The 14,361-nt window shown below is 55.6% G+C and overlaps 1 protein-coding gene across 5 annotated transcripts in view; it reads left to right on the forward strand.

Moving 5' to 3' along the window:
• GRB10 (growth factor receptor bound protein 10) overlaps nucleotides 1-14,361 on the forward strand; it is a 112,547-nt gene that overhangs the window by 57,724 nt on the left and 40,462 nt on the right. For all 5 annotated transcript variants that reach the window (XM_032476259.1, XM_032476255.1, XM_032476256.1 and 2 more), the window contains 2 exons: nucleotides 5,296-5,515; nucleotides 10,341-10,482. In XM_032476259.1, coding sequence (XP_032332150.1) covers nucleotides 5,331-5,515; nucleotides 10,341-10,482 — 327 coding nt within the window. In that variant the 5' untranslated portion in view covers nucleotides 5,296-5,330. The remainder of the gene's footprint in view (nucleotides 1-5,295; nucleotides 5,516-10,340; nucleotides 10,483-14,361) is intronic.

Genomic DNA, 14,361 nt, shown 5'->3' on the forward strand with positions numbered 1-14,361 from the left:
CCCTTACCCCCCGAGGGTGACAGTGGGAGGAGACGGGGAAGTCACTGCCTGTGAGCAGGTGCTCCGTGGGTCGGGAATGAAGGACAGAGTTGAGGTATCCTGCTCCCATGGGGCAGAAGCATTCCTTCAAGGTACCGGAATAATCTAGTAATGCAGGACCAGCGTCTTCAGTGGCGGATGGAAGGTGACGCTAGATGGTGCTGTGGACCAGGGAATCAGCGGGGTCGGGCCGCAGGCACCTGCTCCCTGAGAGTTCCCCCGCACCTGCGGTCTGGCTGGTGAGCACCTGGCCTCCTCCTGGCTGGGTTTCTAGAAGCCCTTCACCGGAATCCTTCATTAATCCCAACATGGACGTGTTTCCCTGAATCTGTCTCCGTTCTAGGACTCCGCCTGCCGCCGTTGGCGCATGGCAGTGGGACAAGATACAGTTGTGAGTTTGAGATCCGAGGATCTACTCGGATGTTGGGGACAAAATCAGAGCCCCGGGTTTTGGTTTGGGCTATTTCAGGAAGGAATGTGGCTGTTAATAACTTGATCGATGGCCGTGTCGTTTGACCCATAAATATTTGTCCCGTAAATAGAACCTTAGAGATCTGTGTGGACTGAAAGTTTATGTATAAAATCAATGCCCGTTTCCCTTCCAGTGTCTTACTCCTTTCAGAGGGACAGTCTCAGGGGAAATATTTTGGCCTCAAGTTAGCAGTGAAGAGGCACTTAACCTCCCTACCCCGCCACCCCTTTGAAGTTGGCACCGCTTCGTAAGGTTCTTGGAGGTTATTTTAATATTTAGCTTTATTAACTTAACGTTTCTTTTTTTTTAATTTTTAGAAACAGCTTTATGCTTTTTACTTCTTATTGTATTATTTTATTTTGGTGTGTGGGGGTGGGGTAACTAAGGTTATTTATTTTTAGAGGCGGGACTGGGGATGGAACCCAGGACCTCACGCCTGCTAAGCACATGCTCTGCCCCTGATCTATATTCTCCCTCCATAAAGCTTTATAATTAAACTTTTTTAAACCCTCCCGATTTAAACCTAAGTCGGAATGATAAACCGTACCTTCCTAAAATGACATCATCACTAGAACTCCCAAAGTTCCGTAAAATAAGGCATCGCAAGCTGAACACACTCAATGTAAGAAATGTAACGGGAATTGGGAAATTTAGTAGTTGGGTGGAGGTGGGGGGTGGTTGGCTGCTGGCCCTGCTCTTTTTTAGAACGTGTACAACTACGTTAAGATTTTAAAACCAACATGGCATTTGTGATTCTTAAAACTATCTTCCACAGCAGAGTATGATTCAGAAAAAAGACCTTTAACAAACGTGGAATGAATCATAAATCCACTTGACAAAGACAGAAAATCAAACTGCTTAAGGGAAAACCTACGTGAGATACTACCATGCACTAAAATTAACCTGACAACGTATCATTTCTAGTACTTTTTTCCAAGCTTAATGGTAAAAGGTGTGACTCTCTGCGATTCACTAGGAACAGGTCAGGCCGTGTAGGAGGCACTTAACCGGAACGTGCATTCCCAGAAGCGTCCTCTCTGCTAACGTCCTGGCCGTCGGCTTCCGCCACTCACTGGTCCCTGCAGAAGGGCTACCACATGCGGGTGAGGGGCAACCCCAGGGATCCGTGCAGCCGCCACACGTGCACAGAGGACACAGGGAGTCTCCCTCTGAGATGCACTCGCTCACGGAATATTTCCAAGAATGCGTGCAGTGATTTTTGAACGGTTAGAATCAATCCTTTAAAACCTCAGTTTGGAAGATGTAAATGTCGGTCTTTATTAGAACTTGACATGGTTCAAGTAAAATCAGACACCTCTGAGTGATTCCATGATCTGAACAGCTACAATGCTCACCGAACCCCCTCCCCGCTCCCAGGAAATGGTCAAGGTTGCCCTGGAACAGAGTATTTTAAATCCTTTTAAGCTGTTTTCTTTTTGCTCTAAGGGCTGTGGACGGAACATGCCAAGCCAGCGGCTGGATTTGATTCGTGAAAATTACAGCCCCCTAAGTGAGTGCTGTCAGAAGTGCCTGGCTTTTAACAGATTCACAGTTAAACGTATTTAAAGTTGAAAGCAGGTTAATCGCTAACCCACCTCCGAGGGGAGTTAACGCTCGGTGACGACGTGGGTCGCGCTGAGACTTCTGCCTTTGCGGCTTCACGTCCAGTTGACCTTTCTGTTTGCTTTGAGTGGTGTGAGAAATACTTTGAGTTCCTGAAAGCAGTGTGGCCTGACCGCAGAGAGGGGTGACCCAGGGAGGACCCGGGTGATGGAGAGGAGCAGAAAGAAATGCACAGGAGACAAGGCCACCGGTCCACGGCCAAGGCCACCTGTCCACGGCTGAGGCCACCGGTCCACGGCCAAGGCCACCTGTCCACGGCCAAGACTGCCTGTCCACAGCCAAGGTCACTTGTCTATAACAAGGCCGCCTGCCCAAGGCTGCCTATCCATGGCCAAGGCCACCTGTCCACACCAAGGCCACCTGTCCACACCAAGGCCAGCTCAGTAGTGCCAGTGGACCTGCTGTTTCACCCATTTGATTCTTGAGCGGTCTGTTAAGATGGAAATGCACCGAGTCGTTACCAGGCGAGGAAGGACGCCAATGTCCTTTGTTGTCTCCCTGAGTTTAAGTTAAGCGACCATTCCGTATCAGCCACGTAAAGGAGATGAGTGGTGTTCATGAGGGACACATTCTAGAACTTCCCTGACGCTCCAGGGCTGTGAGCACCGGCACAGCTTAAACTCTTCCTCATTAGGTGAAGGCCTGAGGTCTCAGCCAGTACACAGAAGTCTCCTGGTCTCTTCTGGCAGCGACTGTCCACGACTCTTCTCGTGTGCTGTTTAGACAGGGGAGGACCTGTCTGAGGCCAGCGGCCCTGCGGGGACCAGGGGACCGGCCCTGCGGGAGTCCGGATGTTCTGCCCCCGACCCCTGCCTCCTGAGCTCTGGGCCGCGGCCCTACCTGCGGACTCCCGCGTTCTCCCTTATGACATATTAATTATTCATTTCATGGTAATTCTTACTGCTTGATTCAGCACCTTGTCCTTTTAATATCTGGCCACAGGATTAATATTTGCTGACTTAGATCCTGAGCTGCAGCAACATTTTTCTTCTCCCTTCTCCCCACCGGGGCCCTGCCCCCGCCTCCCCGGCCCTGCCTCACCTGGGGGCCGGGGTCTGTCTGCAGGCCTCCCAGACTCGCCGGCACCCTCCTCCTGTCCCGGGTTCTTCCCCAGCCCTGTCCACCCTGCCTCGGCCTCTCATCGCTGCTTTTTCAGAAGCCTCCCGTCCATCCGGGTGTCTGCCCTCCTCGGGCCCTGCCTGCTGCTGGTAGCGTCCGTCACCCAGGCCAGGCCCTCTGGACCCGAGGCCCCTCTTCTGGGCACCGCTGCCTGGAGGGCCGTGGAGCCTTGGAGGAGGTGCTGGTCAGTGGTCTCCCTGCTTCCCCCAGTCTGCCCTGCCTGCAACTCCACCCCACCCGCCTGACCAGAGGCCCCGGCCCCCACCGCGGCCACCCCGCCGTCCTCCCTCATGTTCTGTCTCCTTGTGCCTGGGGAGGCGGGGAGGCTGACGCAGGGGCATCAGAGATTTTTGTGGGGGGAGCGGGAGAGGCAGGGGGGTCAGGGTGCTCTGGAAAGATCCGTGAGCTCCTTCATCGCGTGCACACCTGCTGAGGCCACCTTGGTAGCAGGAAAGCCTGTTTTCGGACTCGGGGTTCCCTACTTACCGCTTGTGTGATCTGGGGCGAGTGAGTCGGGTCCCCTAGACGGATTTCCTCAGCTGTTAAACCGGGTTAATTGTCACCACTCTGCTGTCTTCTGAGGAGTGAGGGAAATAGAGCTAATAAATAACGTTGACTGAATGTCTGCACTGGGCTGGGGACCACTGTGAGCCCGAGTGAGAGCTGCGGGCACGGAGGGAGGGAGACACTGGACCAGGGACTGCGTGGCGGGGGCGGGGCTGGGATGGGACGGGACAAGGGCTGGGACAGGGTGGGTGTGGCCTGTGTGTGGGCGTGGTCTGGGGTGTGGGCGTGGCTCAGCGCGGATATGGTGGGGCTTGGTCAGGGACAGGGGACGGCTTAGGGGGTGTGGCCAGGGGCGGGGTTGGGACGGGGGTGGGGCTGGGGTGGGTCATGGGTGTGGTGGGGGGGGACAGGGAGGGGCATGGCCAGGGACATGGGCGGGGATAGTGTGAGGCGTGGCTGGGCAGGGGCGTGGCCAGGGCAGGGTTGGGGTGGGCTGGGGTGGGGCAGGGGCGAGGCCAGGGACGTGGGCATGGTAGGGCGGGGATAGTGTGGGGCGTGGCTGGACAGGGGCGTGGCCAGGATGGTGTTGGGACAGGGCAGGGGCGGGGAGCCAGGGGCTGGGGTCCTGGGCGGGGCAGCAGGTGTCCTCTACTCTCCCTTCCTGCCCAGTAGGGGCTGGTCCCCTCGGGTAGGGTGAGCTCTAAGCCCCTTGTTTGTTCCATGCGCATCACTTAGGCTGCTGGGGACTGTGATTGCGTGACTTGTGACCAACGCAGCCTAGGTTGTGTTTGCCATGTTGTTAAAAAGTGACCGACCACCAGAAACGGAACAGGCAGGCTGTGCATGTGTCTGTACGTGGGGGTGGTGACTTTAAGGCGCTGGCTCGCACATCCGCTGTCCGCAGGACAGGTGGCCGGCTGGAGACGCAGCAGGGGCCGCAGTTGGAGTTTGCAGGCCGAATCCCCTGTTCCTCGGGGATCCTCGGTCTTCTCTCAAGGCCTTCAGCTCCCCTCGCTCACAGTCTGCTGGTTTAAATGTTACCCTCAGCTAAAAAAGACGGGAGGGAAATCGCTCAGTGGTAGAGCGCGTGCTCAGTTTAGCATGCACGATTTAAATAGAGAAAAAAAAAAACATTTTCACAGAAACATCTGGAATGAAGATGGACTGACTCTGGGTACTGTGTTCCGGCCAAGCTGATGTGTAAAATGACCCTTCGGAGCCTCGGGCCAGTCGCGGGCGGAGGAGAGGCAGCCGGGGGCTGCATGTTCCATCAGTGGCCGCCCAGGGAGCCCGTCCACCTGGTGGCCTTAGCAGGCCAGGCTGCTCTCGGTGTCCGATGCTGTTCCGTTCCCATTGGATGCTTGTCTTCTGGAACCTCAGGGAAGGGAGCAGCCCTGATCGGCCCCACTCAGGGCTCATTGTGCACATGTGATCCGCCAGCTGAGGTTGGGGCGGGGGTCCAGCTCTGTGACCTCATTGCTGCTAAGGTTTCTTTTTTTTTCTTTTCTTCTCCTTTCCTGCCTTCTGATGTGCAGAGGATGACGTGGACCTGGAGGCCCTCGTGAATGACATGAGCCTGTCCCTGGAGAGTCTGTGCTCGGCGTGTGGCATGCAGTCGGAGACGACGCCTCTTCTGCAGAACGGCCAGCACGCCCGTGGGCCGCCGCCGCCCTCCGCAGCCAGGTCCAACCAGCCGCAGCTGTCCCCGCGGCAGAAGGTGCAGCGTTCCCAGCCCGTGCACATCCTCGCCGCCAGGTGGGCCCTGGGGCACCCCCTCCCGGAGCATGGAGCGCGTCGGGGTCCCAGCACCACTCTCCATCCCCAGACCCAGTCCTTTTCTCTGTCCAGCACAGCGGCCATAGGATGGACCTGGTAGCTGGTTTGATTTAGGTCACTTTTATGAGCACCTGCTCTGGGCCAAGTTGGTGGGATGTGCAGAGGAGAATGTTCTGGAAAAAATGAGAGCAGGGCTGGGCAGGCAGCTGCCCAGAGTGGGGCTTGGGGACCTGGGACTGATCAGAAACAGGCAGCCTCAGACGTGTGGTCACATTCCCAGGGCATAAAGTGGAGGACACACAGCCTCTGTGGAAATGCTGGGGCTGTGGGAGGCCTCTGGGAAGGGGCGGAGGGCTCCCTGGAGGTGGCGGCTCTCTGAATTGGGTGCCGAAGGGTGAGTAGGAGCTGAGGGATGGGAGAAGAGGTTTCATGAGCCAAAGACATGATCCCTGTTGTCGAAATGGGCAGGACCCTCTTCCTTTTTTGTGTCAGAATAATATTCTGTCATATGTGTGTACATTTTATTCATCCCTTCATCCATCCTGGGACCCCATGGACAGTGTGCTCAGTAAATCAGACCAACAGAGGAGGACAAGTACCACATGGCTCCACGTCCCCGAGGAGCCTGAAACAGCCAAATGCGTGGACGCAGAGAGTGGAGCGTGGTTGCCAGGGTCTGGGGGAGGGGGATGGGCGGGGCGGGTCAGAGGGTGCAGAGTTTCTGTTTTACAAGGTGGGCAGGTCCTGGGCCCATCACCGGTGCTGTGTCGTGTGCTGAACAGTTTGCCGAGGGGCCAGCTCGTACGTGGAGTGTTCTGATCACACACACACACAAATAATAATAATAACAATACGGGGGGTATAACTCAAATGGCAGAGCACATGCTCAGCATGCAGGAGGTCCTGGGTTCAATCCCCAGAACCTTCTCTAAAAAAATAAAAAAATAAGCCTCCCCCCCTCAAAAAACAACCAAGAATAATTTAAAAATAATAATAATACATGAAGAGGGTAGGAGTAGGCGTGTGGAAGGGGTGGACATGTTTACGGCAGACTGGAGGTGGTCCCTCTGCGTCCTTATCTTTAAACTGGTCCAGGGGGTGTTTATTACAGACGCACATTTTTTGTGCATCCGTCGTCCCTCCGCAGAGGCAGTTAGAGCATAGAGCGTGACAGGCTGGGGCCACGTCCTGGAGCCCTTCCGAGGGGAGAGACCGGGAAGGGATTTGAACAGGCTTGGGGGGTTGGATTTGGGTTTTGGTGAGTAGCTCTGGCATCTTGGGGTCAGGGGGCAGTGGGATTTGGAAGCTGCTTCAGGGCCCAGCCCAGAGCAGCGGCATCCTGACCTGGGATTTTAAAGCAGAGATGATAGATTTGTTGGCACGTGGATTGGGGGATTGTGGGGACAGTGTCCAGGGCACCTCTCTGCCCGGGGTGCGGGTAGGTAGAGAAGTTAGCTGGCAGTGCTTGTGAAGAGGGTGATGGTGGCATCAGAGACCTTTGGGTGGAGATGTTTGTGAAGCTCAGCTGAGAAACTGTCCGTGCCTCTCCCAGGTCTGCATGGGCTCTGGTGGGTTCAGGTGAGGATGGTTGAGAGCTTGACATCTGCCACCTTCCGGGGTTCTCTGGCTGGAGTATGTGCAGTGCAATACGTCTTGGGCCTCTGTCAGGTCTGCTGAGCACTTTCTGTGTGTGCTGAGCACTTTCTGTGTGTGCAGAGCACCTTCTGTGCATACTGATCACTGCCTTGTGTGCTGAGCACTTTCTATGTGTGCTGAGCACCTCCCACGTGTGCTGATCACTTCCTGTATGTGCCAAGTACGTCCCATGTAGGTCAGCCACCTCCCATGTGTGCAGGGCAGTTCTTGTGTGTGCTGAGCACCTCCCATGTGTGCTGATCACTTCCTGTGTGTGCTGATCACTTTCTGTGTGTGCCGAGCATGTCCCATGTATGTCAATTACCTCCCATCAGTCACCTCCCATATGTGCAGGGCACTTCCTGTGTGTGCTAAGCACCTCCCACGTGTGCAGGGCACTTCCTATGTGTGCTGAGCACCTTCCATGTGTGTTGATCACTTCCTGTGTGTGCTGATCACTTTTTATGTGTGCCAAGCACGTCCCGTGTATGTCAGTTACCTCCCATCAATCACCTCCCATATGTGCAGGGCACTTCCTATGTGTGCTGAGCACCTCCCATGTGTGCTGAACACCTCCCACGTGTACTGAGCACCTCCTTTGTATAAGTCTCTGTTGAGTCCTCATATACTGGCCGATGTGACGGTCATTGCAGCCATACAAGGTGGGTGGTGTGGTGACCCTCAGTTCTCAGGAGGAGGTGCCTTGGCCCACACCTGGTGAGTGGGGAGCCCAGATACAGACCCAGGTCAGGGGCCCAAGGAGCAGGGGCTGTCCTGGAGAGGACAGCCCCAGAGCTTGTCACACATCTGAAGGGAGTTAGACGGGGCAGGAGCAGAGCAGACGGTGGAAGCAGTGAGAGGGCTTCCTGGAGGAGGCTACGGTGCTGAAGGAGTTGGGGGCGCCTGCAGTGAAGGGAAGGGCAGCGGTCGTGTTGTCACCTGGACGGACCTTGTCCCTGACCCCGCCCCCCGCCCCTCAGCTCCGCTCCCCACATCTCTGACTGTGGACGGACCAGTGTGAGCTTTGACTGCCAGCCTCTCAGTCGGGACTGTGTTCAGCTTTGTCTCATGTCCCTTAGCTTTGCTTTGGGTGATACGTGTGAACACGTGACTTTTTTCCTCCGTTTTTAAAATACCTTGTTGAGGTGACATTCATGCAGCATAAACTGAATCCCTGTAAAGGGTGTGTTCCAGGGCGTTGGGCGCCCTCCGGACACGCCCTCCATCTGGGCCCAGAGCATCTCCATCACGGCCGAGGCACCCTGCCCACTCAGCAGGCTCCCCCTCCCCACGGCCCCGGCCGCCAGCCATCTGCCCTCCGAGCTGTGGGTGTATCTAAGCTGGACTGCGTCCTACAAATGGAATCGGGTGACAGGTGGACTTCTGTGTCTGGCCTCTGTGACTTAGCGCAGGACTTTTTTTAAAAAGGCTCAAGACAACGTACTAAAGAGAGAAGCTTCCGTGGACAGGCAGGATGTCAGAAAGCCAGCTTCGGGTGCTGTGATTCGGAGCAAAGGAAAATTCATCCTTCGTGGGTCCCGGGTGCGCGGTAGCTTTGGGCTGGGAGGTCCTGAGAGCAGAGCGTGGCTGCGTCTCCCGCCCTGGCGCTCTGAGTGTGACAAGGGACCCCCTTGGAGGCCACCAGGAAGCTGTTACTGAAGGGGTGGGATTTGTTTGCATCAAAAGCAAGCTCTCCGGCACGTTGTCTGGCGAATCGCAGCCGCTGTGGCTTTAGGGGCAAACCTCCCAAGAAAGCCAGTGGATCGTTGATTTAGTCCCCAAAGTATGAAGACGCAGGCTACATGAGGGGTTCGGGAAGGGTGCGTTAGGAGCAGGGCTGGGGATGCGGAGCGAGGTCAGGGGCCAAACTCCTGCAGCTCGGGGCGTCTGTGCCCAGGGCAGTGATGTCCAGGGTGGCCGGAGGGGCTCCCCTCCCAGGAGAGCCTGGACGCGTGGGCAGGACCCCGGGGAGAGGAAACAGAGCACTCTGCATCATTGTTTGCTTTTTTTCATTTTTCTGCTGTTTTCGTAACTGTATCTGATCCATCATCCTGTGTGCCTGGCCTCTTGCATGACCAGTGAGGTTTGATGCTGGGAAGGAGGTAGGAGGTGGCCCTGGAGACGTGCCAGAGAGGGGACGGTCTGATGCAAGTTCAGACGTGGCTCTCAGGGACGTGAGCGGGGTGCAGGGGGCCATTTCAGAGGTGCCCAGACGCTGGCTCCAGGAAGCGTTTATGTCCGAGTAATTCCACATCGACGTCCTTTGCGTGCACATAAGCGTTCGTCTCACTATTCAGATGAGGACAGCCTCTTCGAACATTTTCGCTGGGTGAGACGAGTGTTCATTGCAGGGTCACTGAAAAATAGTTGTTGTGCAAAATGCTTTTGACGCACAAAACCACTTCAGGGGTTCACTGAACAAAACTGAGGAAGCTCTTGGAAGGGGGTGCCGAGGCCACATCACGTGCTGAGTGGCACTTGTGGCGTGAGCCACCACCTGTCCCCTGGGTGTCCTGTGAAGTTGGAAATCTATATACCCTTTGGGTCTGAGAATGTCAGGGGTTTTTTGGGGTTTTTCAAGATTATTTTTTAGTTGTAGTAAAGTACACTCAGCATTAAGTTGACCGTCTTGGCCATGTTGAGTGTTCACTTGCTTAGCACTGACAACATTCACATTGTCATGCAGCCAAATCCCGGACTCTCTCATCTTGCAGAATTGAAACCCTGCAGCCCTTAAACCCCAACTGCCCGGTCCCCAGTCAGCAACCTCCATCCCCTTCCTGTCCCCAGGAATGTGACACATCCGGGGGCCTCAATGAAGTGGTCCCCTGCAGGGTTCGTTCAGGCTGAGTGTAGCCCATTGCGTGTTGATACCACATGTGGGAGAATGTGGTATCTCTCCGTGGAGGCTCACGGAACCGCGGTGTGTGTGTGTGTGAGGCTGGGGGGCCCGGTGTGGGAGGTGGACCTGGGAGGAGGGAAGCCGTGGTCACTTGGCTGCTTCACCTTCTGAGTGTTTGGAGCAGCGCAGGGTGAACACGGGTGTGCAAACATCTCTTGGAGTCTCTCCTTCAGTTTTTTCGTTCATTTTCATTCATTTTCCCAGAAGCAGGGCTGCCGGACCCTGAGCGCATCAGCCTTTAATGAGCCCTTGTCTCTGCCCTCCCAGGCGCCTGCAGGAGGAGGACCAGCAGTTCAGGACCTCGTCCCTGCCCGCCATCCCCAACCCCTTCCCCGAGCTCTGCGGCCCGGAGAGCCCCCCTGTGCTCGCGCCCGGCTCCTTACCTCCCCGCCAGGACGTCGCCAAGCAGGTGAGCCCCCGGGCCCGAGTTTGTGCACCCGGCTGCTGGGGTGTGGACGTGTTGATGCCACCTGTGGGAGGCTGGGGGGCCCAGTGGGTTTGGTTTTTTTTTTCCCTGTTTCTTCTGTACTTGTTGCTTTGTGAGACTCTTAACGTATTCGCCCAAATCCCACCTAGATCAGGGGCGTTACAGGCTGTTTATATGTTATAGAAAGCGTCTCATAAAAATGGTTAAAAAGTAATAATGCAAATCATTTGGTGCCTAAAGATGAATTTTAGTTCTCTGAAAAAATGTGAGCCCGGCATCTTCATCTGGATAAACGGGGCCATGAACACCGGGCTTCCCTGAGCACCTGGACCAGAGGAGGCTTGGAGGAGCGTCCTTGTAACATTCCTGACTTTGAACCTCATCTCCTCAGGGGAGAGGAGTTTTCACTTAACCCCAAAGGTGACAGCCACCTTCTATTGTGAAGCAAGACCCAGGTGTCCATAATACAGCTGCTCTGCCCGACCCCGGGGGGCGGGGGACACTGAGGCAGAGTTTCAGTGAGTTGTCGGAGGTCCGATCGCCAGGAGCCACCTTGTCAGAGGAGCGGGCTGGCAGCTCTGTGACTCCTGGTTGGCAGGGCCTGGGCGCGGGTGGGCTGCAGGCTTCGGGGGAGAGTCAGCGATGCCCTGCCCGACAGAGGTGACGGCAGAGCATCTCACGTTCACTGAGTGACCTGTGTGCCAGATGCTGTTCTGAGTGGTCTGTGTGTCTGTCATATTTATATGAGTGCATTTACTCCGCCAAACAAACCTGAGAGTTAGCTGCAAACGTTACGTCTGTTCTGCATTTGGGAAACTGAGGTCCAGCTGTAGGTGGTGAAGCTGGGATGTGACCCAGTGTGAGTGGTGGAGCCAGGATGTGACCAGAGTGAGTGGTGGGGCCGGGGGTACCTGGTGGGGGAACCCAGTGTGTGTGTGAGGCTGGGGGGCCCGGTGTAGGTGTTGGAGCTGGGAGGAGGGAACCCGGTATGAGAAGTGGAGCTGAGATGTGAGCCAGGGGCCGGGGACCTGGGGGGAAGGGGGACCTGACATCCAGATCTGGCACCTCTGATTTTAGCCACAAAACTCGGCCCTTCCTGGGACCTTGCATTCTTTGTCTCCAACAAGCAGCTCTGCGAGCATCACTCCCCTCCACTCCCTTGACTTTTCTGCCTTTGATGTCCTCGAGGCTCGATCAGCCGCAAACCCTCTTTCTCTGGTAACCTCACGGGGTGGGCGCCCTTGGTGGGGACACGTGTCTCCTCCCCGCTCGCCAGCTCCCCAGCAGCTGCTGGCGCCCCGACCTCACGCCCCGGCGCAGGCGGCGGTGTCCCAGCTTCAGCACCCGGGAGGTGAGGCGAGTGTCCCTGTCCGGGAGCCAGCGCTGGCCGGGCCTCAGCCCTGGTCACATGGGCCGAGCACATCTGGGCTGTCTGCCTCCCTGGTGACCTTCTGCTTCAGATCAGGGTCTAGACGAGCCGTCTGTGGCCTGGGCACTGGGGTTGTTTACAGCGTTACCCATCCTAAAATAAGACCGTGGAAATATTCCCTGGCTCTCACAGCCATTGGCACGAAGCCTGGCCTCCTCCCCCTTGGGCTGTCGGACGCTGTGAGCGGAATCAGGGAACCCAGGAATCCTGCCTGATGTTTTTCTTGGGATGGGCGTTCGCTTCCCACAAGAACATCAAATCGGCGTCTGCCTTCTGTCGCTCGGATCCCCCAGCCCGCTGGGACTGGCGCCCAGGAGGGTGCGTGCCCTCGGCGCTGCTGGGGAAGCTGGTGTCCCTCGTGGTTTCCTGCCTGACTCGAGCGATGGATGTTGGTCCATCGGACTTCTCACCTCCCCGACTGTGCGTTCCCTTTGTGCCGCGGGTACCAGAGCTGGGCAGCCTCTAACTGCCCGTCCAGTCTTGGGGGCAGACTGTGATGGGGGCAGCTGTCATCAGTGTCCCGTCAGGAGCTCCAAAGTGGTGGAAAAGTGGACACTGGACACGGTGAAGGGGGGCCCTCAAGCACGGCCCAGCCCTGGATCTGGCGTCCTGTCTCCACCCTGTCACCTGCAATGCTGTCCCCACGTCCCCACCTTGGCGCCGCCCTGCCCGGCCCCAGCTCACACATCACGTTTCAGGGTCGTCTGTCTTCCTGGCTTTTCTGTGTCTCTCATTGCATTATATGAATGCTAAAACAACCGCTGGTTGGTTTATCTCTTAATATTTGCAAACCCGAGCCTGCTGGTTGGCATTAGCTCTGGCTTTGCCCATAAAGTGAGAGAGCACAGAGACCTGGCCACTCGGGGAGGGACCGAGGCCGCGGTGACGTGTGGCCTCATTAGAGGAAAACTCCCGCCTCGCCCGGCGCCTAACCTGCTCATTCTTACAGGTGCCCCGACTTGCCGTTTCTTTAGGAAAAGGTGAAGAACCAGCAGGTGAACTTCTGGCCGGATTACCGTTCCTGGCAGTGTCTTAAATGCACGAGATGGCACACCCGCATTTCTGCCCGTGTCCGTGGTTCAGACCACAGCTCATCCCATGCACGGAGAAGCTTGTCCTGTGCACAGACCTGCATGTCTGTGCTTTTGTCAAAGCCGGTGTACAGTCACGAGGGGACTTTGGTTCCATTCTGTGGTCTCTCCGTGTGTCATGTCCCTGCAATTTAAGACAAAGTGTTACGAAATTAAGAGGTTGGAAAGGATCTGCCAGACCTTTCAGTCTCGGTGGAAAGGGTTTCGTGCTGTAGCCACCCTGTCAGCTCCCAGCTGGGTCCAAGCCTTCCCACAGTCATGAAGGACGCTAACCAGAAGCTCCAATACAGCATCCCCGCGGCCGGCCGTGGCCTTTCTGCGGTGTCTACACCCGCTCCGGCCGGCCCCCCACTGCCCCAGTCCAGGGCTGCAGCCCCGACCACCCCTTCCTGTCCCACACAGCACCTGCCTGCCTGCAGTCTGCTTCTCTCTCCATCCGTAGCTTTTCTTTTTTTTAAAAAAAAATTTATTGAGGTAGTTAATTTACGATGTTGGGTCAGTTCCCGATGTACAGCAGAGTGATTCACTTTTATGTAGGCATACACTTTTTCCCATGGTTTATTACAGGATATTGAATATAAATTCTCTGTACTATACGGCAGGACCTGGGTTATCGATTTTTTGTTTTTAACTGAAGGATTGTCCGTTTTCACTGTTGTGTTAATTTCTGGGGTCCGGCACAGTGAATCAGTTACACGTATATACCTGTATATGTTCCTTTTCATAATCTTTTTCATTATGGGCTGTTACAAGGAACTGAATATGGGTCCCCAAGCTCCCCGACAGTAGGACCTTGCTGTCTATCTATTTTGGATCTCTCCATAGCATTTCTGTTCTTTTCTTGGGTTCTCACCTCAGTCTCTTAATAAGCAAGAAGAAAAAGCAATTTGAGTGTTTCAAAAAAAAAGAAGAGTAAGACTCAGTGGAGGAAACCAAGTGCAGCATGTTGCATCTTGGGTGTCTTCAGAGAGAGTTCGGTAAACATCCTCCCCCACCCCCCCAAATGCCTCGCAGCCAAGTTCGGCATTTCTAGGAAAAAAAGAACACAGATGTGACCCCATTTGGAAGGGCTCTAAGCGGAGAGCCTCTGCTGGTAAATTTATTTTTGGCCCTCGATGGAGAACCAAACCCTAATGACTAATACGGTTTATTTTTTTTTTCCTCGCCCCAAATGGCTCCCTCCTTGTGATCTCACCACAGAGACTCTTGTGAATCAGAGCAGCCGTTTCCTGGCACCCCATTTGTAGACCCTGGGATTCTTGGGGTTCGGTTGTGTTGAGAAAGCCCTTCTCGGGTACAGATGGGAGAGCGTGTCGGTCACCGGTGGCACCTTTGCAGAAA

The sequence above is a fragment of the Camelus ferus genome, unplaced genomic scaffold (genome assembly GCF_009834535.1).
Source record: "Camelus ferus isolate YT-003-E unplaced genomic scaffold, BCGSAC_Cfer_1.0 contig313, whole genome shotgun sequence".
Taxonomy (NCBI): Eukaryota; Metazoa; Chordata; class Mammalia; order Artiodactyla; family Camelidae; genus Camelus; species Camelus ferus.